General features: G+C 40.1%; 1 protein-coding gene across 2 annotated transcripts in view; it reads left to right on the forward strand.

Annotated features, from left to right (window-relative positions):
* PTPRG (protein tyrosine phosphatase receptor type G) overlaps positions 1-27,419 on the forward strand; it is a 713,510-nt gene that overhangs the window by 401,200 nt on the left and 284,891 nt on the right. For both annotated transcript variants that reach the window (XM_030307145.1, XM_030307144.2), the window contains exons 3-4: positions 11,827-12,006; positions 25,127-25,275. In XM_030307145.1, coding sequence (XP_030163005.1) covers positions 11,827-12,006; positions 25,127-25,275 — 329 coding nt within the window. The remainder of the gene's footprint in view (positions 1-11,826; positions 12,007-25,126; positions 25,276-27,419) is intronic.

Below are 27,419 nucleotides of genomic sequence, written 5' to 3' on the forward strand. Positions count from 1 at the left end.
GGGCAAGCCTCCTAGCCTCTAAGCCTCAACTTCCTTATCTGTTAAATGGGAGAAATGAGCACATCCTTGACACAAGTTGTTGAAAGGATCTAAGAAGATGAAACGTAGAAAGTTGTCATCACAATGGCTGACGTACGTTTTAAACTTTAAAAGATTGCATTAAAATGTTATTTAACTTGATAACTGAGGTTTTGGTGAATGTCTCAACCTAATAATAGTCCATTCAAACAGGTACTTATTTATTGGACCTTCTATGTGTTGTATGAACAAAATAGACAAGTATCTGACATCAAGGAGCTTCTTTTCTAATGGACTATCTACAAGGAAGGGAAGTAAACAAGGTTACAGAAATTGGATGTGATTGCTAAGCTGGCGGAGACACCTCTGACTAGGTGAAATGGAGTTGATGTTCTGTTTGTCACTGTCCCGTCTGCTAAATCTCTCCAATTTTCTTTCTAGATACCCTTTATGGGAAGTTACTTACACTATAAATTTAATGAAATAGAGAAAAGTACAAGTTACAGTGAACTGTTCACAGTGTGACAGACACAGGATCCGTCATGTTGTTTTGGCTTTACCTCATAAATGTGTCGCTTTATGTCTAGACATTCCCCCAGATAGCGTTTAGTAGTTAATACATTTTAGAGCATACATTCCTCCTTTTATAGTTGCCACAGGAAGCGTGTTAATCATCCTGTCTGCACCCTCTGAAGTGCCGTCCAATGCCACAGACCCCCTCCACTCCAGGCCCCTCAGCTGTTGAGTGAATGCCTCATAAAACTGTTTTTAATTTCTTGTTCTTTTTCTCTCAGCCCTTAGGTTGGTGGGTTGTTACATAGACCGTTAGCCCTCCCCAACACCAAACTCTGGGAATGTTTCCTCTTCCTACCCGTGCTCCATAACATACTGTGGGTCATGACACTGGATGAGAAAGTAATGGTGAGAAAAAGGGCCCTCCAGCCCAAGACAGGAAATGAGGTCTGAGCCAGACCTCAACTGTCAGTTTTGTCTCCTTCCCCTTTGCGACCTGTGGGATTAAGACACGGTCTCCTCAGTGCACCTTTCCTACCTAACACCTTGTGCTGTGGCTTGTGTCTGAGGCAGAAGCCTTTGGTGAGAGGCAGCTGTTCCACTTGGGGCTTTCGGGGATTCTTATCCCCTGACCCCTCTGTTCCCAAGACTAAGAATTTACAGCACGGTCTTCAGAGTTTGTTCCCTGTGCTTCTGTCTAAATGAAATCTTTAAACTCTTCCTCAAGTTTATCCCTCTCCTGTGTAGGGAAAGAGGAGAGCTAGACACACAGAAAGGAAGGGGAATCAGGAGATGTTATCCTTTATAATAGTCCATCCAGCAAGCATTTCTGATTTTTATCTTTATAATTTAACATTTTCATGTTAGTGAAGAATGAGAAAGCATTGAATTCTTTGTCTTTTTAAACAAATATTCTGATTATATCATATATATATGTATGTATTTTAAGTTTGTTTATTTATTCATTTAGAGAGAGAGAGAGACAGAGAGTGAGCAGGGGAGGGGCAGAGAGAGAGGGAGAGAGAATCACAAGCAGGCTCTGTGCTGTCAGCGTGGAGCCTGATGGTGGGGCTCGAACTCACAAACTGTGAGATCATGACCTGAGCCAAAACCAAGAGTCAGATGCTCAGCTGACTGAGCCACCCAGAAGCCCCTATATCATGTATTTTTTAGTCACCAATAGCAGAAGGCATACTCAAGCTGTTTTAACTCCAAAGACATTTAAAATGGAAAAGCTTAGAGATGGAAGTTAAATTTCAGGAATGTTTGATCAGGTTTCCTCTCTTCCTCCTTCCTTCCTTCCTTCCCTCCTTTCCTTCCTTCCTTCCTTCCTTCCTTCCTTCCTTCCTTCCTTCCTTCCTCCCTCCCTCCCTCCCTCCCTCCCTCCCTCCCTCCCTCCCTCCTTCCCTTCCTCTTTCCTTCTGCCTTTTTACCTACCAGCTTTAGCCTCTGGTTAATTTCCCTTTCATTGCAGTTCAGTCCACTTTCTTCCTCTTGTTCATTCATATTCTGGGAGGAGGGTAGATCTTCCCTCAGAGCCCCATATTGAATAACACCAACCTAAAACATTCCCTCTGACCAGGGAAATTCCATGTGCTAATTGGCTTAGTCCTGGGTTAACACCCCTTCCCAAGCCAATTACATGTCAAGGAGGATGAAATTAAGCTGATTGCCAAAAACCAATCAGACATTATTTCCAGAGCCAGAAGCCGGGTCAGACCATCCAGAATTTAGGGTTTGAAAGTAGTTTCCAGAAGAAAGTATAAATAATCATGTTTATTGAGCCTTAGTATGTGCCAAGTACTGTTGGACATGCTTTATCAGTAAGAATTTACTTAATGCTCATCACATCTCTGTGGTTTCTTGTAGGAATGTATTCAGCGAGGGTGAATGTTGGTAGGATATTAACAAATATTTTATATACCTAGTTCATTCTTCCTCAGTGTGAAAAGAACTGTTCTTGTTCTTACTCTTACATGTTTTGGGGTGCCTGGGTAGCTCAGTTGGTTGACCCTCTGACTCTTGATTTTGGTTCAGGTTATGATTCCAGGGTTGTGGGATTGAGCCCTGCGTTGGGCTCCACACTGAGTGTGGAGCCTGCCTAAAACTTCCTCTCTCCTCTGCCCCTCTCCCCTGCTTGCACTGTCTCTCTTTCCAAAATAAAAATAAATAAATAACACTAAAAAAGAAAAGAATTCTTACAAGTTTTAGAGACGATCCAATATTTCATGTGTAAGGAAGTTGAATCATTTTAAGGCTTGACCACTGCCACATCCATGTCTATCTTGCAGAGTTGAGAATGGAGTGAAAAGAGCAATATTGTGGCAGGACTGTCACCACCTGCCTCTCTGGTGTGCTTGACATGCATTGCTAATTGTTCTGGACTTTACTGATAAATAATCGTAGAGTCATTTGAGGCTAACATGTGAGTTAAAGCTTCTTGGCCATGTTTGATCTAGAATTCAAATGTCAAGTCTCATTGCCCCGTGCTTTTTCCACTATGCCATGTGACCATTTTAATCCTTGGATGATTGTTTGTGTTAAGTTTTGTGGAGGCAGTCAGAATTCCCGAAGATAAGATTGTTGTCGTGTGAAGTGTACTGAGTGCTTCCCTGGAAGGTTGAAAGCTTCGGGTCTGGAGCAGACTTACCTGTAGCTTATAAACACTTCAGATGTTTGGCATTGGGCAGTAAGAATTGTGACTTTTTTTGTTAATATCTCAGATGTTCTTTGTAATCAATTCCTTGTTGTATCTACAAAAAGCAAAATTAAAATTTGCCTGTGGGGTGCCTGGGTGGCTCAGTTGGTTAAGCATTTGACTCGATTTCAGCTCCGTCATGATCCCAGGGTTGTGAGATCGAGCCCCTTGTTGGGCTCCACGTTGGACACAGAGCCTGCTTAAGATTCTCTCTCTCTTTCTCTGCCCCTCTCCCCCACTTGTGCTCTGTCTCACAAACAAACAAACAAACAAACAAGTAAATAAATAAATTTGGCCCAACTTTAAACATTATTTGTTCCAGTCGCCTAGTTGGCTCAGTCAGTTAAATGTCTGACTTTGGCTCAGGTCATGATTTCACAGTTTGTGAGTTTGAGCCCCCTGTGGGGCTCTGGGCTGACAGCTCAGAGCCTGGAGCCTGCCTCAGACTCGGTGTCTCCCTCTTTCTCTCTGTCCCTCCCCTGCTCACACTCTGTCTCTCAAAAATAAATAAAGATTAAAAAAATTAAACATTACTTGCTAGATTTTGAGTGAATCAGCTATTTCATTATTAGTAGGAATTTTGACTGCATGTTTGGATGAGGGTAGATTCCTCCTGAAAGATACAATTTTTTAGTCCCAGATACTTCAAAACAGACATCATCATAGACTTTGTCTTTGAAGGACCTTCAGAATTCCCTAGTCTGTGAATTGCATCGTGCTCATAGTGCATGCATTATTCCTGTCATCCCACATACCCATGCAGACATCACTAATTAATCACCCAATCCTCTTAACTCCTGGATGGTCACCACTGGCGTTGTCGTTTTATGCAATACCCTCTTTTTTAAGGACAATATAATAGGCTCCAGAGAGATCTTCAGCATCAAGATTAGAATCTGGGAACTTCATTTTATTTTTATTTTTTTTTTCAACGTTTATTTATTTTTGGGACAGAGAGAGACAGAGCATGAACGGGGGAGGGGCAGAGAGAGAGGGAGACACAGAATCGGAAACAGGCTCCAGGCTCTGAGCCATCAGCCCAGAGCCTGACGCGGGGCTCGAACTCACGGACCGCGAGATCATGACCTGGCTGAAGTCGGACGTTTAACCGACTGCGCCACCTAGGCGCCCCTGGGACCTTCATTTTAAATACTTGTGCTCTTTCACATTTTACCTAATATTAGTTTTAACATCCAGTCCTAAGACAGAGATCCTGCAAAATAAAATGAATAATAGTTGGTACTAAAGAATGAATAATGTAGTTGCCACGTCTGGTGTTACTGTCTGATACTGAATCTGGTATTATGGTTAGTTATTGATAATTACCTTCAAAGCACACCATTGATGTGAAATAGGGGGATGAAGGTTTTATACCCAAAATTTGAAAACAAAAAAATTTGCCCAACTCTTTTAGTCAATCGGAAGGAAAATTTCCATTTTCTTAACTGGCTTAAAAATTAGAAAACTCCTGGGGCGCCTGGGTGGCACAGTCGGTTAAGCGTCCGACTTCAGCCAGGTCACGATCTCGCGGTCCGTGAGTTCGAGCCCCGCGTCAGGCTCTGGGCTGATGGCTCGGAGCCTGGAGCCTGTTTCCGATTCTGTGTCTCCCTCTCTCTCTGCCCCTCCCCCGTTCATGCTCTGTCTCTCTCTGTCCCAAAAATAAATAAAAACGTTGAAAAAAAAAATTAAAAAAAAAATAGAAAACTCCTTTGAACAATGTCGAACAACTTCATAATTATACACGAATAAAAGGAAAACACTGGGGATCAGCAATATGAATGCTTTTTAGCGCTTCCTTTTTCTTTTTTTCATATGTCCAGCAATAAATGCACAAAAAGGTAATTAAGTTACTGGTAGTGGAGCATGCAAAAGAATCATAAGCTGAATCCCATAGAGCTTTTTAATTAAAAAATGGAATAGTTTTAAGATGTGTTTTAGATTTGGTAGAAAAAGCATTAATTATAATATTAGGTAAAAAAAATGAATACTAATATTTTTGGGTTGTTGCTGTTGGTTAAAAGTAGACCACAAGATGCAGGGTAATAACCCTGGATTCAGGTCATACTTTTAATATAAGTTCCTTGAGGGAGGCATTAATAAGCATATTTGACGAGCAACAGCACATAATATGTATATTAGTTTTGTTTTTAATTAGATTTAGACAGAATTCATTATTTTTAATGGCTTTTCATTAGTGAACAGAAACCGTTATTTGGATGTATTATGGTAAAATAAATTCAAGGTGTATGCTTACTTTCTGCAAAGAATCTCCTAGGTATTTAAAGAAATCATCGTTTGGAACACAAATCCTAGGTATTTGAAATTCCTTGCTTTTAAACAAAAGTATGATTTATATGCTCTAAAAATAGTACTTTTCTTTCTTTCTCAAGTCAGGTGTTAATAATGAACAATAATTAAATGAGATAGTTTACTTAAATGGTTGAAAAGTCTTATTGCTAAACATTTATATTGGTTCACATTGGACTTTTCAAATAATATTGCTGGACGTGCGGGGCAAAATTGAGATGTTTCTCTGGGATTTGTATTTTCTTTGAACACAATAGCTTAGTTTTGTTCCAAAATTTATGCATGTCGACCAGGTTCTGTGGGTTAAATCTGCCTTAAAAAAACACTATGAAGTGGGGTCTCAGAGAGGAGCCCAGATTTACAGTATTTGCCATCATTTTCACATGGGGAATTCTATCTACCTTAAACAGGCCAGTCGGAATTAAACTCCAATTGTGTGATTTATTCGCCTTACTGTAGAAATATGTCTTCCTGATGTCTACTGAATTGTAGCATCTCAAAATGAGAAAAATACAGTGGCTTGTTAATGGTACACCAGGGAGGTAAAAGCAGGTTTTTTTAATGCACAAATGAGCCGTAAATTAAGTAATAATGTTCTTCCTTAACTATAGTTTTTAAAGGTGAATTTCTCCAACTTTGTAACGTTTTTATATAAGCTTAAATAATGAAATATCACCCACATGTTTGCTGTGTTTTCTTCAAGCCAGTCTCTCTCTTCCTTTGGTTTTGTTCAGTGGAAATTCCTTTCATGCGAAGAGGTTATGACAACAATCCCAGTATTATCTATAAATCAATGCCCATCTCCTTTATCTGTTGGGCCATAGACCTACCCCCAGATACGTAACAGTAAATCCAATAAAATTTGGATATTAACAACACTTAGATTTTATTTGGCTTCTGAGTAGTTTCATTTATATTTCTTCATCTTATTTTCAGAGTAACCACAGAATGGCCCTATAAACAAAGAACAGTCAGGAAACCACCGCTGGTGTGTTACTGTTAACTCGCTAAACTTTATTCGGAGCTCATGACTTTTCACACTCATTTTTATATTTTGTCTCACTTCCTAATCTAGAATCCCACAATGCATTTTTTTTGGTCACCACTCCTTGGTCTTTGGTCTGTGACAGATTTTCAGGTTTTCCTGGGTTTTCATGACCTTGACACTTTTGAGGAGTATCGGCCAAGTATTTCATAGAATGTTCCTCAGTTTGGATTCGTTTGATGTTTTTCTCACGACCAGACAGAGGTTATGGAATTTTAGAAAGAATCCCACACAGGTGATGCTCCCTTCTTATCACATCTGTCAAGATGTGCATGATAGTCCGTGGTATTCCAGGTGGCCGTAACCTTCACCGCTTGGTTAAGGTGGGATTACCAGGCTTCTCCATGGGGAAGTTGTTATTTTTCTCTTTTCCTTTCCTGTTCTTTGAAAGCTAGGCACTAAATCCAGCTGGTGCTGGGATTAAACTCCAAGTCTGGGAGGATCAACTGTACTTTTGACTCTTGTGCTCTACAAATGGGAAGTACCAGGGCCTAGTAAACTTCTTAGCATTTCAAAGAGTGACTCCCCTAAACTGTCAACTTCAAAGTCCTGCCCCTGGGGAGGCGAGGGCCCCTCCTCTCTCTCTGTATATCATAAAACGCCTTCATCCTCCTGCCTTAGCTCTTGGTTGGACTACACATTTGTTTCCTCCATTAGATAGTCAAGTTCTTGAGGGCTTGCTACATGTTTCTATAACACAATAGCAATGGCAAAATAGCAGCCACCATTTACTGGGTTTTTATCCACTGATTATCTCATATAATCCTCAAAACTACCCTTTATTGTGGATACCACTAATATCTCCCCTTGTGTGGATGAGAAAATTGAATCACCTTCCTCTTAAGTTGTCCTGGAGACCCCCAGGGCAACTGGCAGCTCCGTTTGCTGGCCCCCATTTCTTAGCACTGTGCCTGATACTGAGCAGATGTCAGTTCAGTATTTAAATGTCTACAGTGATAAGTTGATGAAACAAGACTATTTTTCTGCCTTAGTTGACCTTCTTTGATTAGAGAACACTGTTAAGGCATAGAAAAAAGAAGAGAGCCTTAAAAATAATCATGCTTCAATAAAGGCGTTGAAAGCAAAGTTCTGTCACATTCCTTTCTTTAAAAGACTGTAATTGCATTTAGTGGGCTTGTTAAATTTGCACACGATTCCATCATGCGCATCACATACCTGCAGCTTATTTTATCTCATCCCCATTCAGGCTAATTTAACATATAAGTGATGAAAGGAAGGAGTATTTATCTCTGAGGTTGATATCCTGACTCTTGAGTCAGGGAGACTTAATAAGGTCAGCAGATAGAAGTATAAAATGAGGGGTGCCTGGGTGGCACAGTCGGTTGAGCGTCCGACTTCAGCCAGGTCACGATCTCGCGGTCCGTGAGTTCGAGCCCCGCGTTGGGCTCTGGGCTGATGGCTCAGAGCCTGGAGCCTGTTTCCGATTCTGTGTCTCCCTCTCTCTCTGCCCCTCCCCCGTTCATGCTCTGTCTCTCTCTGTCCCAAAAATAAATAAACGTTGAGAAAAAAAATAAAAAAAAAAAGAAATATAAAATGAAAACCAAAATAGCACCATAGTGTCATTGGAAGACAGACAGAAGTATGCAACTTGTTAAAATCATCTTCTAATTCATAAAAAAATAAGTATTAGCAATCTGCTGTAGGTAGGACCCTGTGCTAGGCATAGGAATAAAACAACACAAGACAGAGAAGGAACCTATTCCCAGAGAGTAATGAACTAATGGGGAAGACAGACACCAAGAAATAAACAACAAATTATATTAGTGATAGGATATTCCAGGGAAAACAGGAGCCCACTGCCAGGAGTAACACACCACCCTGTACGTGCCTCGTGGAAGCCTCCCTGCCAGGGGTACCTTTACACTGACATCAAACCTTTAGCCAGGAATTTCAAATGCATCCACTGAATTCATTAAAAAGAAAATATTTTTCATCACAAGTTGAGTGGGATTCCACAGCCACTGTTTGATCCTCTTGCTGCAAATATGTTGGCAGTGTGTCTCCATTAAGGTGTGATTCCTCCAACGGCAACTGGGTGGTTCAGCCGGTTGAGAGTCCAACTCTCGATTTCAGCTCAAGTCAAAAATCTCACAGTTGTGAGATTGAGTCCCACGTCGGGCTCTGCACTGAATGTGGAGCCTGCTTGGGATTCTCTCTCGCACTCTCTCTGTCCCTCCTCTGTTCATGCTCTCTTTGTCTCTCTCAAACATAACTAAATAAACATTTTTAAAAAATAACTCATTCCTACAAGACTCTTAACAGGTGAATGGCGGGTTTCTTTTGGCAACCTAACTGCCCTGTGGTTTCTACCCCTGTGCTCTACCCTGCCCCTTTTAGGAAGGTATCCTCGTACATTAGTTTGTCATGTCAGAGTTGGTGAGCTGTTGCAAATGGATCTAACTGCCAACTGCTCATTCTAAGAAAGAGTCAGTAGGGGGAAACTGAAGCGCAAATGACTTTTCCTTCTTGTTTTCGATGGGTAATGTCATCCCTGAGGGCGGAAGGCTTCTTGCTGATGGTTTTTGCCTCCAAAACTAGGTTTGAAGTTAACCACAGTCTTTATTTAGAGCCATGTTTTTTACTCAACAGCGTTTATCCCAAGTTCTGAAAAACAAAGCATTCACTCCTGTGAGATTGTACAGCTGCAAATGATTAATGATATAATTCTCAGTCCTTTATAAAGTGTCTCAACACTGAAGAGGTTTATCCAGTGTGGAATGGTAATAGTGCTTCAATGTGAGAATAGGTAATCAATACCTCCGAGCTTGGAAAAGTGTTCTGTTTCCTCCACTAATGACATAGGGGTTTTTGTAAGGCAAGGGTGTCTGGAGCATGAAGCACTCCAAAGAAAAATTAATTTAAAATCCGAAGTGGAAGATCAGTTTCAATTAAACTTGCACTTGAATGTACATTGGGTGGAAGTGTGAAAGCAAGCATGTCGTTGGCTTAAGTCTTCAGATTGTTACCAGTGAATAAATGGATCCCACTGGTACGAACCCTGATTATATTTTCATAGAGTGCTAAATTATATTTCACCCATGTCTGGAAGGTTTTGAGAACTAATATGAATGGCAAGTACTTTTAAGAGGTCGCAGAGTACTTTTCTTTATTAGTAGGATAATGATCAGGTGTCTGTATTTACAAATGATGGCTTGCATTCTCACTTCTTCGTAGTCGTACATGTTTGGAGTTATTTTACTGTGCACGTTTTTTCCACCGAGTATAATTTTATTGTACTAGTGAGATCCTAAAAGGCATTGCACACACACACATATGTACGATATTACAACATTAGTTTCCATAATTTGAACATATAGGCTCATGAGACACATCAACAATCACTTTATTCGCCTATAAGAATATTTAAAGAATGGATCGGAAAATTGGAGCCATTCCTTATGTCCCCTTTCCCCTCCTTTTTTCCTTCAAATGTAGTGCTGCAAGATGAAAGTGAAGTTTGGCTAGAATATATGCAAATGCACACTCTGTTCTTTTATGACTCATCATAGTCTTAGGGAATTTGACCAAGAGGTGAAACAACGGGAGTGAAAAGCCCTTGATGTGTCTTTCGTTAGTAGAAGTCCAACAGTAAAGACAGTGGTGATGTTAACTTTCTCTAGAAAGCCTTATGACACTTGTAAATGATTTTGAAAAGTGCCCTGAGGTTGCTAAACCTTTGCCAAGCGGTGAGCATGTTCTTCCTGATAGTCTCTTTTATCTTACTGTTTGGGATGAGAATTCGGGAAAATGACCCAGGCATAGGAAGAAGCCAAGTTACTTGCCGGACAGCAAGAATAGGGATCATTTTTAGGGAGTCACCTCAATTGCTTTTGCAGCCATGAAGCTTTCATGACCATGAGTGAAAAGATTTTCTTTGTCTCTTTTTTCATGGTACCATTGTTTATATTACCTGTAAGCTGTATAGACATAGGGAGATGGGGACATTCGTGGCCCGTGGTGGATGGCAGTGGGTTGGGGACAAATGTGTAGGCTTTTATTCAGTAGTAGAGAGATTTATGGTGTCTCTGTTCCTCCATCACAGAAAGCTCGGTATAGAATGAGGTGTGAAAATACTGGTTCATGGGTGGATTGGTCTCTTAAAATCACTTTGGCTGTTTGTCCTCTTCTATCTGATACATGAAGAAATTTGAAGCTATAAAACCTAGGTTTGAATCCATGTATGCATGTATACACATTATACTTTACTGATTGGGAAACCTAAAAATTATAAGATTTAGACTTATTTTATATCTGATTCTCAAGAACAGATGTATCTTCATCTTTCTAGCAAAAGATGTGTCCATTCAACAGGCCACTCCTGCTTTATCGTGTCTAGAAGGGCAAAGGCCGGGAACAGAACAGTCTCAGATATGGGTTTAATTGTTTGATATCAATTTAATAGATATCACCCCCCCAGATCATTTCATGTCCAAGTATAGCAGAGAGGCAGGTGCAGTATGTTTTCTCTGCCTGTGCCTGATTGATACCCAGTAGGATTCGGCATTATAGTTGCATTCCATTTTATTCCTGCTGCGTGTATCCCCAAGAAGCCTGTCTTTATATGAGTGCTGCATTCAGTCTGAAGGCACCTTTATACACCCATCTCCTAGGCCGGAGAGGGATTCGGAAGGAGAGGGAGTACCTGAATATGTAAGTTTACATCAGGCCAAACCAAAAAATCTTTCACAATTAACCTAAAAACCCTGCCTCATTGCCTCTTTGTAGTGACTCTCATCCCGTGTTACACTGCTTTTGATTTTTGATTTTTCCCTTTTCCAGTTCAAAAATTCCTGGGAGCTAAGAAGAAAGTTGTGTTTGTTACACTGTTGGTGATAGCAAAATATGCTAAACTGATTAAGGTGTTTTCTTGTGAATCAATGCTTTGCTTATTTTGGGAAACTTATTTAAATTTTCTTAAAAATGTGAACGACTCTGACAGCCCGTCTGCTCAACTTCCTTAATCTGATTACAGAGAAAGTTAGCAAATGTTTGATTACAAATCAAACAAAACAAAACTGTATTAAGGGACATATCCTTTCTTAAATCTTCTCACCCCATCAAGCAAGTGGCTTGGATCCATAGTTTCCACTGGACTGACATCTTTGGAGTGGGCACATGGGGGAAAATGTACCTTCAGAGACATCATGCTTAGCTTCCTACTTCCGGTTCATTCCATCCTTGATCCTTGAACCATGAGGATTGAAGTATCGTTTTCTTTTAACAGGTGCCTATGGTCCTGAGCACTGGGTCACATCAAGCGTTAGCTGCAGGGGCCGTCATCAGTCTCCCATAGACATTTTAGACCAGCATGCACAGGTTGGCGAAGAGTACCAGGAGCTGCAACTTGATGGCTTTGACAATGAGTCTTCAAACAAAACCTGGATGAAAAACACAGGGAAAACAGGTAGAGTCTGTCTTTTTTTTACTAGTCCACAAAATACTGTGAAATATTTTTGGATGTCTCTAGTATTTACCTTACCTACGACTTGTTCCTTAGGTAGTGCATGTTGCTATAGGGGACATAGAGCTGAATGAGAGCTTTGGGATCAGCTCTTGGTGTGAGAACCAGCCACTTGCTCTACTAGCTGTGTGATTTTGGGCAAATTACTTAACCACTCTCTGTGCCTCAGATTTTAGAAGTATTATAAAGGTACATAATAAAATACTGTCAACCTCATAAAGTCATAAGGATTAAGTGAGTCAACATTTGTAAAGTGTATAGAATGGACTTTCAGAAATCTGCTCTATCCGTGATGATGGCCACTAGCCACATGTGGCTTTTTAAATTTAACTATTAATTAATTAAAAGCAAATAAGATTAAAGTTCACTCCCTCTGTTGTAATATCCACATATCTTTTTTTTTTCCCCCCTGAGTTCATTAGGTTGTCCATGTTCAGTGTTTGAAAGCAGAGGATACATATTTAGATCTTTGTGGGGTTTTTTTGTGGGGAGAATTTTATTTATTTTTGACTTTTATTTATTGTATTTATTGTTTATTTTTTGACTTATTTTTTATTTTATTATTTATTTTTTTACTTTTATTTTTCCAGCTTTATTGAGAAGTAATTGACTTATTACATTATATAAGTTTAATATATACAATGTGATGATTTGATACATGCATATATTGCCAGGTGATTACTATAATTAGGTTCATTAATATTCCTATCACCTCACATTGTCCCTTCTTTCCTTCCCTCCCTCCCTCCCTCCTTCCTTTCTCCCACCCTTCTTCCCTCCCTCCCTTCCTTCCTTTTTTCTTTCCTTCTCTCCTTCCCTCCTTCTCTCTTTCCTCCTATCCTTCCTTCCTTCCTTCCTTCCTTCCTTCCTTCCTTCCTTCCTTCCTTCCTTCCTTCTTTCCAGTGAGAATATTTAAGACATACTTTCTTAGAAACTGTGAAATACACAATATAGTACTGTTGACCTTAGTCACCATGATATACATCCCCAGGACTTACTTCTCTTAAAGTGGAAGTTTATACCCTTTGACCACATCTTCCCATTTACCACATCTTCAGCCCCTGGCAACCACCATTCTACTGTTTCTCTAAGTTTAGCTTTTTTAGATTCCATATATAAGTGAGAACATACAATATTTGTCTTCCTCTGACTTACTTGACTGAGTATAGTGCCCTTGAGGTCCATCCATATTCTCATAAAAGGCAGGATTTCATTATTTTTTATGGATAGTATTCCATTGTGTGTGGACACGCGCGTGTGTGTGTGTGTGTGTGTGTAACATTTTACTTAATCATTCATGTATTGATGGACACTTAGGTTGTTTCCATGTTTTGGCTATTGTAAATAATGCTGCAATGAACATGGGGGTACGTATATATTTTCAAGATAATGATATCATTTCCTTTAGATACATACCCAGAAGTAGAATTGCTGGATCATTGGGTAGTTGTATTTTTAGTATTTTGAGGAACTGCCATATTCTTTTCTATAGCAGCTGCACCAATTTACATTCCCATCAAGAGTGCACAAGGGGTCCCTTTTCTGTGCATCCTCATCAATACTTTTTATCTCTTGTCATCTTGATAATAGGCATTCTAACAAGTGTGAAGTGACATCTCATTGTAGTTTTGATTTGCATTTCCCTGATAATAAGTGATGCTCAGCCCTTTCCATATACCTCTTGGCCCTTTGTGTATCTTTGGAAAAATGCTTATGGTCTTTTGCCAAGTTTTAACCAGGGCTATTTAGTTGTTTGGTTTTTTGGATTATTTTCAGTGGGTTTTGGTTATTGTTTTTTGTTATTGTAGTTGTTGTTTGCTATTAATGAGTTACATGAGTTCATTATGTATCTTGGGTATGGAAATCTTTATCACATGTGTAGTTTGCGGATTTTTTTTCATATTCATTGGATTGCCTTTTCATTTTTTTAATTATTTCTTTTGCGTGGAGAAAGAAGCTTTTTAGTTCAATGTGATGTCACTTCTTTATTTTTGCTTTTGTGGTTTGTGCTTTTGGTGTTGTGTCCAGAAAAATCATCCCTTAGATCGCTAAGACCAATGTCTGGGAGCTTTCTCCTCATATTTTCTTCCCAAAATTTTATGGTTTCAGGTCTTAGATTTATGTCTTTATTTCATTTCAAGTTACTTTTTGTGAGTGATGTAAGGTAGGAGCCCACCTTCATTCTTTTGCATATGAACCTTTAGTTTCCCCAGCACCATTTATTAAAGAGATCCGTTCCCTTTGAGTGTTCTTGGCTCTCATGTCAAATATTAGTTGATCGTATATTGTATATGTGTGGACTTATTTCTGGGTTCTAGGTTCTGTTCATTGGTCTATGTGTCTGTTTGTATGCCTGTTTCATACTGTTTTGATTACTATAGCTTTGTAGCATAGTTTGAATTTGAAGATCATGGGTAGTATTGTGCTAGCCACATTTCAAATACTTAGTAGCCACATATGGGCAGCAGTTACCATGCTGAGGCAACACAGATAGAGTGTGTGCTATCACTGCAGAAAGTTCTCTTGGGCAGCTCTGTGCTGAATGCACAAATGGAAATAAAGTTCTTACCTTCCTTGGGTTTTTGCTGTGTTAATATTTCCTATTTTATTAGAGTACAGAGGAACACTTTCTCGTTCTTTTGTATATCAGGTCAGCAACTCTAGTCTTCTGCTTCATTTTAACACAATCACCCTCACTTGTCATTTGAAATTTATGGATATGAAACATTCTATTTTCACCACTGCTAATGCAAGGAGCTATCTCCCTCTTAATCACTATTGTGCCATTATCAGTTTTAGATTGTCCATGGAATTAGAGAACGCTTTGCTGTGCCCCACTGCCTGATCTGAAAAATAAACACAGGGCTATTATATTACATCTCTACCTCATGCTACCTGGGATTCTATTGGTACTAAATACATTTTTCATATCTTATTTTTGAACTCTTATAACTCTCAACGATTAAAACAAACTCTCTCTCTCTCTTTCTTCCTTCTTTTTGAAATGATCCCTTTGTAACCAAGGATATCACTACAAACCACTCTTAGTAATCCCTTTCAAGAGCCTTGGCTGGCCAGAGCCCTAGTGCTAAGCTAAAATGACTTCACTGTCAGCCCTTTTTGACCCACAATAAGAATGAAACCAGAGTTGTCTTTTCTTTTAACCTAAGTGGCTGTATGTACAACTTTGGGAGGATTCATTTTCTTTCTCCAAATCAGCATTTGTCTGAGATTATTCATGGCCGATGATTTGGGGTTGGCCTCATTTGTTGGTAAATTGCTTCTCACTTGTCAGCACAGTGATTCCTGGCTTTGGGCTCTTTGTCATAATGTTCTCATAATCGGTGGTCCTCTTGCCTTAGAGTAGGTAGGCTACCCTCTCTTGCACCTGAGTCATCCATTTGCATAGCTGCGCAGGAAACATGTGGGACTGGTAATGTTATCTGTACACATGCTTTTTCACCCCCAATTCTCTCCTCCAATGTAGACAATATATATTTTTTGTTACAATTCAGAATTTCTCTATCAGTGGTCCTGCTTTGTATTTCAAGCGTGAGTAACCTTTGGAGAACCATGATGGGAATATTAACTCTTCCGACCATCCGAATGTGGTGGACGGGAGCGTTGCCATACTAGGTGTTATCAGCTGTTGGCGTGGAGTGCCACCTCGGCGCCACATTCCGGAAACCTGCCAAAGGCAATTCGCTGGGCTCTCTGATACGGTTTTCTACTTGACTCGCAACGTTTGACAGCCTTCTGCGAAGATAACACGTTTCAGTGACAGCTTTCAGCTTGGTATCACCAATGACAGGTTTTAGATGAGTGTGGGGTTCACTCAATGCACGTTGATTCATGACCTTGGTCTTCCAGAAGCTGATTATCAATCTCTGTCACTGTGCTGACTTCCTAGAGTCATCAACAACGTGTTGTAGATCCATGAGTGCGCGTGCCTGAATTTAGAGCGCAGCCATCCAAATATGAGCACATCTGTCTCAGAGAGTCTAGAAGAAGCATGCCTTTCTGAGAAGCAGAAATAAATCCCCATTACTTCTCATTCTGTACTTACTACTGTAAAATTCATGACATCATCCTCGATTGGCCATATTTCAAATAATCTTAAGATGATTCCATAGGGCTGGTTTTTAAAAAGTGACAACCACGTCTAGGCAATGTTAAACAAGAACATGGAATTGTTTCTCTGTTCTCTTAAGTTTCAGTTTATGGTGGTTTAGGAACAGGGGTGCAGAAATCTTGTGTTGTTGATTTTCTTTTTTCTTTGTCTTCTTTTTTTTGTTGTTGTTGATAAGCACAAACCTAGAAACTTCTTTGATTCTGTAGTTGTTAAAATGCCAGATGAATTCATAAATTTTCCAGTATTTTGGAGAAATGAAGATTTATCTCCCATGCATGAATCTTATAAATTCAACTGAAAAACAGTATACGTACTGTGCAGGGTGCCTTGCGTCTAAGTTAAGGGCAAGTATTGACAGTATCCACTGTGAATAGTACTGATAGGTACCCCAGATAACATCAGTTTTCGAAAACACACATACCATCAGCCCTAACTAAAGAGGAAGTGGACCTACAGCTAGTGGTATTTCAGCAAAGGGATGTGGACCCCAAAAAGGAAGAGAATCCAGAGTGTGAGAAGAAAGTGGTCAGCAGAGTATAAGTACAAAGCACCAGAAACATCTGAAGATTAAATCCTTCTGCTGGTACCAAAACTCCAGGAAAGAAAGCATACATATAAAACATGCCGTAGGAAAGTCTCCCAAATTCACTTCTGGTTCCAGAAGAGCTCACGGGAAGAAGAGAAAGGCCTTCCCCTGTTTGGTGACCTGAAACCTGCAGAGCCCAAGACCCCAGGTAAAGGCCCAGGGAAGAAGCCGAGAATCAAAGAAAAAGTAGAGAAACAATGACATTTTTCATTGGGGAAAAAGGTCTCTCAAAAATGAGAGGCCGAGATCTTTACTACTCCTAGTAAATCTGTAAGAAATGGTCCCCATACCCCCAAACCATGGCCTAGAAAACCTAAAATTCCCTAGTCAACCTAAAATTAGAGAGTCAACCAGGAGGAAACATCTAAACTCCCTAAGGAGCTTTAAAAATGCCCAGGTCTTGACCCCTGTTGCAACCTTCTCCAAAAGTGAGCCCCGGACTTAAATATTTTTTAAAAGCCTCAACAAGTTTTATGGATGTATGTTTATGGGTGTAGAACTTGCAGTTTGAAGTAAATCATTTGTTCTTCTATGTACTTGGTAATGTAACGGGGAAAATGGGACGCTTCTCTACAGTTGTTTTTTATTATCAAACTGCAACATTTGCTTCTGAGTGAATTACTGGCTTTCCAAAAAAATTGTTAAAAATAAAAAACAGGGGCACCTGGGTGACTCAGTCGGTTAAGCCTCCAACTTCGGCTCAGGTCATGATCTCACAGTTCGTGGGTTCGAGCCCTGTGTCAGACTCTGTGCTGACAGCTCAGAGTCTGGAGCCTGCTTCGGTTTCTGTGTCTCCCCCCTCTCTCTCTCTCTGCCCCTTCCCTGCTCGTGCCCTGTCTCTCTTTCTTTCTCAAAAATAAACATTAAAAAATTTTTTTTAAATAATAAAAATTAAAAAATAAAAAACAAAAACATGGATGTCATTTTACTACAGTTTTGCAAGCTGTTACCATTTTGGGGAACTGGACAAAGGGGACACAGGACCACTGTATTATTTCTTACAACTGCACATGAATCTATAATTATCAGAAAAATTATAAGCTTCATGAAAGAAAAGCCCCCCCATAAGCCACATGGTCTTTCTTTGTTTTACTTGTCCATTTTATACATACCTTGAATACCTAGATGAAGAAAAAATGTCTTTTTCCTTCATCATTAATTTTTAACCAACACATGTTTTTTTTTTTATTCCCCAGAAGTCTTTTTTTGAATTTAGTTCTTCCACAAAATAAATTCAGGAGAGAGAATTTATTTTTTTGTGATGGAAATTTACAGGTCACTTACCTGTAAAATAGACTGTCTTTTGGATATTAAAATATGAATATAGAAAGTTAATATTTAAAGCAGCCTATTATGTACAGACAGTAACTTTCCCATAAAACAGTTTGAATGTTCTTATGAGTCTTAACCCCCTGAGAGGGCTATATATCCAATCCAGCATAATCAATAAATCAAGTTGGTTGTATGTAGCCCACTTCTCAAAAGTTGTCTAAAATACCTTTGCAAGACAGATAGCATCTCTCTTTTTCTTCCTGAGGAGCCATAACTGTCTATTGTGCCAGTTCTCATTTGATTTCATCTAAAGTTATTTCCCTTTCTTTCATTTTTGTAGAATGAATAGATAATGCACTCATCAAGAACATTTCAAGATAATCTTGCTGTTCCTAGTGTTAGCTTCAAGCTAAATGATCAGAATTTAAGAGTTATACGGTGCTTCTGATGTATGTTAATAAGCCACGTTCTCCTATGAATTTGAACTATTGGAATGGCTTTTGGTGTTTCTCTACTTTTTCTTTCCTCCCACACCAAGGACAGATAGGAAAAGCATTTATCACCATGCTTTTACTTCCATTTGCCCACGTTCTTTCTTATTTGTCTGGATATGCCACAGTGCCTGGCCTCGGTGGATTCAAGAAAAGGTTGTTAAGTTAAGCAAAGTAGGTAGATTACAATAGCCAAAGTATGGAAGCCGCCCAAACGTCCATCGAAAGATGATTGCATAAAAAAGAGGTGTTGTGTGTGTGTGTGTGTGTGTGTGTGTGTGTACAACAGAATATTACTCAGCCATAAAAAAGAATGCAGTCTTGTCATTTGCAACAACACAGATAGAGCTAGTGAGTATAATGCTGAGTGAAATAAGTCAGAGAAAGACCAATACCATGTGATCTCACTCACATGTGGAATCTTAGAAACAAAACAGGTGAACAAAGAAACAAAGGGACAAAACAAAAAAAAAATGGACTCTTAACTATAGAGAACACACTGATGGTTACCATAGGAGAGGTGGGTGAGAGGTATGGGTGAAATAGGTGATGGGGATTAAAAGCACACGTATCCTCGTGAATACTAAGTAATGTATGGAAGTGTCGAATCACTATATTGTACACCTGAAACTAATACAACTGTGTGTTAACTAACCGGAATTAAAATAAAGACTTAATAAATAAAAAAAAATAAAAATTTTCCCATTTTAGAGGTCCAAATTCTTGGGTTCTTGCATCCTGTTACTATTCCGTCTTGCCTGAACTCTGGAATTCAAGTCAGAGCGATTTCACTGGGTCTGTCTTTGGTACACTACAAGTTCTGTGTCACATCCGCTCTGCTCCATTTCTTTTCTCTGAATTCCACAGTCCCAGCCCCTGTGCCATGGTGGTAGAAACTAGTTTTGGGAAAGACAGAAGCCAATTACACACCAATTACCTGGTGGGAAGACCAGTGCTGTTTTACACAGATAGACTTGAGTAAATTTTGAATTTTGAGGGTCATTTTTGAAGCCCGCCTTTATTTTTTTAGGGCACAGGACTCTGTGCTAGATTGACATGTCATATCTTGTACGAGTAAATGGTCAACTGATCTACTTTGTTCATCTAGCTCAGTTTAGCGGTGAGTTAACTGAGACCCAGGATAATCTCATGACTTGACAGCTCTTGGATGTCTGATACTGTACCAACCTAACATATCCCGTCTGTCTTTAGCAGATGAATGCAGTAACCTCCCAACTTTTGTTCCTACCAACTAGTGTTGCTTCCTTCCCAGGCCTTCTTCCTTTCTAGCCAGAATAGTTTTATTTCCCAAATCTGATCGTGTCTGTCTTTCTGTCTCCCCCTCTTTCTTTCTTGGTCTCTCTTTCAGCATATCAAGGAGTTTCCATTTCTCCTGAGGGTAAAGACAGACTGCTCACTGTCCCTGACTCATTCCCTAGCCTCTGTGTCACACCCTGCTCTCTGGACACCATCCACCCTGGCTTCCTCTTACTTACTCCCATTACCACAGGGCCTTTGCGTGTGCTTCTTTTCCCTTGATGTGTTCTCCTCTTGTCAGCACTTCCCAAGGTTGCTCCTTTAAGTCTCTGCTCAGGTCATTTCATCAGTCTTTGAAGATACCCACTCCCCTTCTCCTCTCTGGGGTTGGCTTCTCATCTGTTATCACTTGTCCCACTTGCTAGGTTGCTTCTGCTGTTATTTCAGTTGCCAGGACCTGCCTTTCCACCAAATGTACCATCCATGGAGGCGAGAGCTAGGTCTGATTTACTTACCTTTTCTTCCCTGATAATAACTTGATAAATATTTGAAGAAATAAATGCTAGTGCCTACAGAGAAGTTAGAACTCTAAAACTAGAGGTCATATTTCTTCACTTGCAGACCAGAATATTTCCCTTTTTTGTTTGTTAGTTTTAAAGTTTATTTATTTAGTTTGAGAGAGCACATGAGCAGGGGAGGGGCCGAGAGAGAGGCAGAGCAAGAATCCCAAGGAGGGTCCTCACTGTCAGGAGCCCAGTGCGGGGCTCGAACCCACGAACCGTGAGATCATGACCTGAGCCGAAACCAACAGCCTGCCACTTAACCTACTGAGCTATCGAGGTGCCCCAGAACATTTCCCTTTTACCAAGGGCCAAATGGACACCTGTATTGTGGGTGGTCTGGGGGGGGTCCCACCATTAAGATCCAATCCTGGAAGTCTTTTCTCATTTTATAGTGTTAAACAATTGCTTGGAGGTAGTGGAGGTAAGATAGCAAACAGCTAGCTTCCCTCCCATCCATTTTTATTTATTTAACTTTTGGCGCCTACTGCTGTTTACTCAGATTTTGGTGCGAACATTTGCTTTAGCCCAGCATTATATAGACATGTTGAGCTTTATTTATACACAGTGCGTGGATGTCCTGCAAACAGTGCTGTGAATGCCAGGTACTCAGTTATTCCTTCAAGCTCGGGAGAAAACGAATCCCTTACCCGTGGTGTAACTTCCCCGTCCCCGCTCCTTGTGGACAATCTGGGATGTTGTTACACTTTGGGGAGCCTCAGACACAGGGGGAGTCTGTAAAAGCTGTGGCTCCTCTCCCTACAGTAATAACCTTTATAAACAACACTTGTACAGTTCTACCATGCTGTCTTTATGCTCTCATGTCATATAGGAATTACTGTTCTGAACATTCTTCATCTGTCATTCCTGCCATCTCCTCACAAGCCTGTGAAGCTGCTGTTGTAGAATTCCAGTTTTATAGAATGGGAACCCGGGCACCAAGAGGTACAATGCCTTTCCCACAGTTGGGAGTGTGACAGATGATGCTTTTCAATTCAGGCTCCCCTGGCTCCAGAGTCTGGCTCCGTGTATGCACCCACGCTCAGAATTTTACTTCCTGTATCAGGAGGGTGCAAGACCCCAAAGCCCATGGGTGGCTACTACCATGGACTATAGACTCTAGGTTAAGAAACCCCAAATTTGAAGCCCCAGCTCGCTCCTTCCACTGCCTCAAACATTCTGCTGTGATTCCATCCCAGTCCATGATAGCAGTTCAACAACCAGTGGGCCTTGTTCTGGAAAGTCTACTCCCAGGGCGTCAGTTGAGCATCCGACTCTTGATTTCGGCTTACGTCATGGTCTCGTGGTTTGTGAGATCAAGCCCCGCATTGAGCTCTGTGCTGACAGCATGGAGCCTGCTTGGGATTCTCTCCCCCCCCCCCCCCCCCGCCCCTTCCCGGTTTGTGCGCACTCGTGTGTGTGTGTGTATGTGTGCACGTGCTCACTCACAAATAAACTAAAAAAAAATAAATAAAAGAAAGTCCACTCCTGTATATCTTTCCCATTTACCCCTCCTATCCTAGAAGTCTCCATTCTTTAGCTGTTATTTTCTACCTTCCTAATTGTCCCCTTATCCAGATTCAACTTACTGCTATTGTTTTAGAATTTAAAATTTTTCTTTCTTTCTTTCTCTTTCTTTCTTTCTTTCTTTCTTTCTTTCTTTCTTTCTTTCTTCCTATATAGTATAATCTACTTACTATTTTTCTTTTGATTGACTCTATTTTAATTAAATGAACTGATTATAAAGGAAATCTTTTTACCAACACCTTAACAGGAAGACCAGTGCCATCTGACATGGATAGACATCTGTAAACATGTATGTCTGTATTCTATGAAAATAAATCAAAATTGCCACAGTTATTAAATTCAGCATAATGCTTACTCTAGGGTACAAGGGGGAAATGAATGAATATCAGGGAAGTGTAGAGAGCATATCAGCACTAAACTGAGATCTTTTTTTCCCCTTGATGTGACCAAAGCATAGAAATAATCAAGAAAAGGAAATCCCTTTTTATTCGGTGTTGTAATGAATTCAAAGCATCTACTCAGCACTTAACGATCTTCTCTCAAGTATTTGGAGCACACTTACCCTTGCTGTCGTCCCTGTCCTGGGTCACTTTTTATTTTGTGGGGAAGCCAGTATTGCTTTGAAATGGAAGTCTGTCTGAAAATGGAGAGTTAGCACCTGTGTGGGAGCCCCTCTGTGTTCTACATTAGCTCCATCCATATCTTTACAAAGGAGTTTGACAATAGTCTCCAGTGTATATGTCCTTCCTGGGTTTCTGGCACTGCTTTGTTAAGGGCTTTCCAGGTGTGATCTCCTTCAGGCGTCAAAACAGCCTTGCTATGTAGGCGCCGTTACTACCATTTGACCAGTGGTGGAAACTGAGGTGGAGAGGGGTCAGGTAACTTGCCCAAGGTCATGCTGCCGTGAAGCATCAGAACTGGATTCCAACCTAGGTCTGTCCATCTTCTGAGCTCATGGCTCCGAAGACATTCTGTGTTTTGTAGTAAGTACTTTTGGTTTATTTTGTTTTGAAACGGCTCTATGTCATCAGTGGTATTCCGAAAATGGTGACGTGGTAGTTTGGGGAAAGTTGTCACTTCTCACTACTATAGGTAAACACAACTGATTATAAGCCACGTTCAGAGTTGGGGCAGGGGTGCGTGCACGTAGCATGCTGTGTGCTCTAGTGAGGAATACAGTAATATGAAAAATGAGATGAATGTTTCAGATTGTACAGTTCCCTAATTATGCTTTTAATTATTCATATAAAACAAGTAAAATGACCCCTGACAGAGACATAAATGATTTAGGTAAAATCAAATATTTATAATATGCTGTTGAGTCCCTGGGTGTATTGTAACAGATGCACTCAAAGTGCTTTGGCTTCGTTCTTTGGATGCAAAGTGGTAGGTATAGAATTGATAACAGGCTGAGGGTCATCAACAGTATTTAAGACAATACCGAGCTAATTCATATGTATTTTGGCTTTAGAACTAAAGGCGTGTGATTGGTTTAATGTATTTTATCTTCTAAAACCTTTTACTGCATTTTAGGGGTCACCACATGACAGTCCCTGATAGTTTCTGTGTTCTTAAGGATTGAAAAACAATCAAGGGGAGAGTAAGATTCCATGGCCTGTGAAAATTATATCCACGTTTTAGTTTGGATAAAGTTTTATTGGAACATAGCTTTACGCATTCATTTACGTATCGTGTATGGCTGCCTCCGGCTACAAGGACTAGGTTGGGTTGTTGCAGCAGGGACCAGAGGCCCAACAGAGCCTTAAATATTTACTGTCTTGTCTTTCACATAGAAAGTTTGCCAACCCCTGCTAAAACACGCCTAACATACACCGAAGTGAGAGTGCTGTAGCATGTTTAATCAGCGCAAGAAGCACTTGCTTTCACTTTGTTTCATCTTTTAATTCGCTGTCCCACTAATTGAACATTCACTGTATATTTTTCAGAAGTTGGAGAAAAATTGTCCTTTGAATGCAATAAAAAGGGATTTATATGCGAAGGTTTCCTTTACTTGCTTTTAATGCTTCCTTTATATAGAGAAATACTGAAACTAATTGCACTCTTTTAGAGATGGGTCATTAGTCTAGTCCCTATCTTTTATGGAGACCTAATTTTCATGCAGGATTTCTCTCTGAAGCTCGAACTAGGATCACTTTAGGAAGAAGAGACAGTGAGGATACAAGAGCTTTTCTGTGGCTTCTACAAGTTTGGCTGTTCACAAACTATGAAGTATATTGGTTGGCCTCACCTGTGTTTAGCACCCGATAAGTGTTTGTTGAATGAATGAATGAATTCACTTTACAAAACAAACAGAAAAAGGAATGTATCACTTACAAAATAAAATCCGTTATGCATTTGGATATTACATTCCTTTGGGGAAAATAATTGTTATGCTAGTATAAATCCAACGTATTTGCTTTCAATTTCTCCTTCCTGTGTTTCAAGGAAGAGGGCTATGTGTTGGAAAGTTAGGGTTTAAATTGACTAAGCTTCCCTATGTTATGGAATTCTTAGGCGTTCTTTTGGATGAGCCAAGTAAAATTTTTCTATACATGGAATAAAAAGAAGCATTAAATTAAATATGGTTATCTGCAATAATTTGAGTGACTTAATGAATACGATTTTCCCAGCATTTTCCTGTGCACCGTTATCAAATACAATGAATATAACCCTAACTCTGGCTGTGTGCCCACTGATATTGCCTTAAAATTGGAAGAAGCTGCAAATTTTATTTAACGATATCTTTGCCTAAATTTTCTAATTAAAGAGTCGTGCCTCTTACATCTGTCTTCTCATATGTTTTTCCCATCTCGTTCCAGACCTTGAACCTTAGGGTAGCCCCAGGAATCCAAGCTTACAAAAAGAAAGATCTCACTCCAGATAATTTGGGTTGTCAGGCAGACTTAGACAATTCTCATTCAGAGCGACTTACTCTCTTCCTGTCTCCATTCTTTTTCTTTCTTTTCTTTTCTTTTTTTCTATCTATGAAATGCATAAGAAATTCTGAGATCGTTCTCTGGGAATTTTCATGATTTAGAGTGAACTGGTGCTTGAGAACATTCTGCAGCTAGATTGTGCTAATTTATTCAAACTAGTGTTTTTGACTTGTTTTTCAAACAGGAGCGTGAGGAAATAATTCACATCATGTAATCATGGACTTTATTTGCAGCGGTGGAAGATGTCATTCAAGTTTTGTTTTGAAACTCACTTTGTTTCCCTTCCCTTCCGTTTTATACAGTTGCCATCCTTCTAAAGGACGACTATTTTGTCAGTGGTGCTGGCCTGCCTGGCAGATTCAAAGCCGAGAAGGTGGAATTTCACTGGGGCCATAGCAATGGCTCTGCAGGTTCTGAACACAGCATCAATGGGAGGCGCTTTCCTGTGGAGGTGAGAACAAGATGTCAAGTGTAGCCCTGCTTTGGGTCTTCACGTTAATGAGGTGCTTTGGGTTTACCCCCAGTGACTTTGCAAATCAAACTTGCACCCTCCATACCTTTGTCTCTGGCAATCTTTTAAATGCAGCATGACACGTGTATAGCCCTCCACAAGCTTCTCATCTTTGTTTAACCGGAGAAGCATGGGGAAGTCCCGGATGGGGAAGTCCCGGGCCTCATGGTTTGAGGAGACTCCCCCCCCCCCCCACCCCGGCTGAGGATTTTTCAACCATTTGTTTCCTTTGACACAAGTGTCTTTACTCTGTTTCTGAAGTCCCACTTTCTAAAGGTGAAATTCTCTATGAAACTCAGGGGACTGTTTTCACCCTTTAGAAAAGAGAAAAGTTAGTTGATGTGTGAAGCGGAGTCTCAGAACCTTTTGTCAGTAGGGCAGTTGTTGTAAGGTTTCTTTGCTCCTGCCGGCTGTCAAGAAAGAGGCTGTGGCCATTGGTGGTGTAACTCGCGGATAGCATTGCTGGGATCAGTGATGACATTTTGCCTTTCCTGTGTCCGTTTTCTCAAAGATCCATGCTGCTAGACAGAAGAAAGGTGTGGGTACGTACAGTAGATGGTTTGTATCTTTTGGGGGAGGGCGGGAGGGAACAAGTCTCCAAACTCCTTCATTAATGTTGGGTGGGGACAGCTCACCCCTTTTATTGCTAACTTGATTTTTACTTTTCATCATGATCAAGTCTGGTGGCTGTTTGGCTCCCCATGTGGTAAGCTGTACACGTTTGTGGAAGAACTGAATGGGCTCAAGCCTCTGACTAGATTCTTAGTGTTTGGCACCTTCTATTAAGTCATGACCTACTTTGATAATCAGATGAATACTTGAGATCCCCTTCCATACAGGGAAAGTACGTGGATATACACACAGATTTGCATATCGTTTATAGGATTTCGTCATTCACCTTAGCTCCTCAAGCCCATTTCTGGGCCATTTAGGCATCCTTGAAGCTGAAGTGAAGAATCCCTATAAACTGAGAGAAGCAGTAGTATTTCTTTTTTCGGAGATGCTCATATTCGCATATAACCTTGTCTCTTATCTGTGATCGCTGGAGAAACCAGACAACTATTCTGAGAAAACGCTTCCCGTTTTTTCTTGTCCAGCTGACACATTTTTGGTATTAAGACCCTTCTATCTGTGGGGCTTCCTGTGCTAGTCACATGTGTTAAAGGACTCCTGAGTAAGGTTTCTGCTTAATGGGCTCTCCTCCTCCTGTATACTGAATGAATCATTTCTTAGAAATCTTAGCTTTATTTGTACTTGAAAATGTGATTCCTAAAGGCAAAATTACAGCGTCCTTTTAAAAGTTTGGGGTTTCCCTTCTGTTCTTGCTGACCGCAGCGTGAGTTGAACGGATGGTTTGTGTCCAGTTGGTTTTTCTTTACAACCTCTTTGTCTTAGAATTGGGTTGTCATTTATTTAGCTAGTGTTGTTGGGACAAAAGACCTGTGCTTTGAAAGATTGAAAACTTATTCTGGCGGCTGCCTTGGTAGAGAAGAGCTTGAGAGATAGGAACTGGAAACTTCTGCCTTGTTCTAGTTACATCCCTTAATGCAGAGACGGGCCTGGCTCTTCCTCCTGGTCCATTCAGATTTGGAAAAATGCATGGACTAGATGCATTAAACTAGTGCTACTTTATCAAACTTACTACTTTAAATGAATATTTCAGTTTTCTTTTACTCAAAGAGTGCCCTGAAATTCAGAAGCTAATTAGAAATGGCAGCTACAATGCACAGATTTATTATTCCACCAAGTTGTTTGAATTTATTTCTGTCAAGTAATGTCAGATGGTAAGGCTGCCTGTATTAATTGGGTTTCTCGTTGAGGTCCATCTGGTTCGTAGCTTGTTTTGTTTTTTGGTTTTTGTTGTTTTGTTTTGTTTTCAATGTGATAAACGTGTTAAATTACTTAGTGGGTATATTTAGAGGAACTTGAATTTCAAGAGGTCAAAGGTAATGGGATTGGATTTAACCTTAAAATATGCAAGGAAAGTTGCTCACCTTTGCTTGAAACACGTCTATAATATTTTAACGTTAAATTGCTTTATTTGAGCTCTTTATCAATAGGAACGCTCTCTGATGTTCTTACAG

Source organism: Lynx canadensis, chromosome A2, assembly GCF_007474595.2.
Source record: "Lynx canadensis isolate LIC74 chromosome A2, mLynCan4.pri.v2, whole genome shotgun sequence".
Classification (NCBI taxonomy): Eukaryota; Metazoa; Chordata; class Mammalia; order Carnivora; family Felidae; genus Lynx; species Lynx canadensis.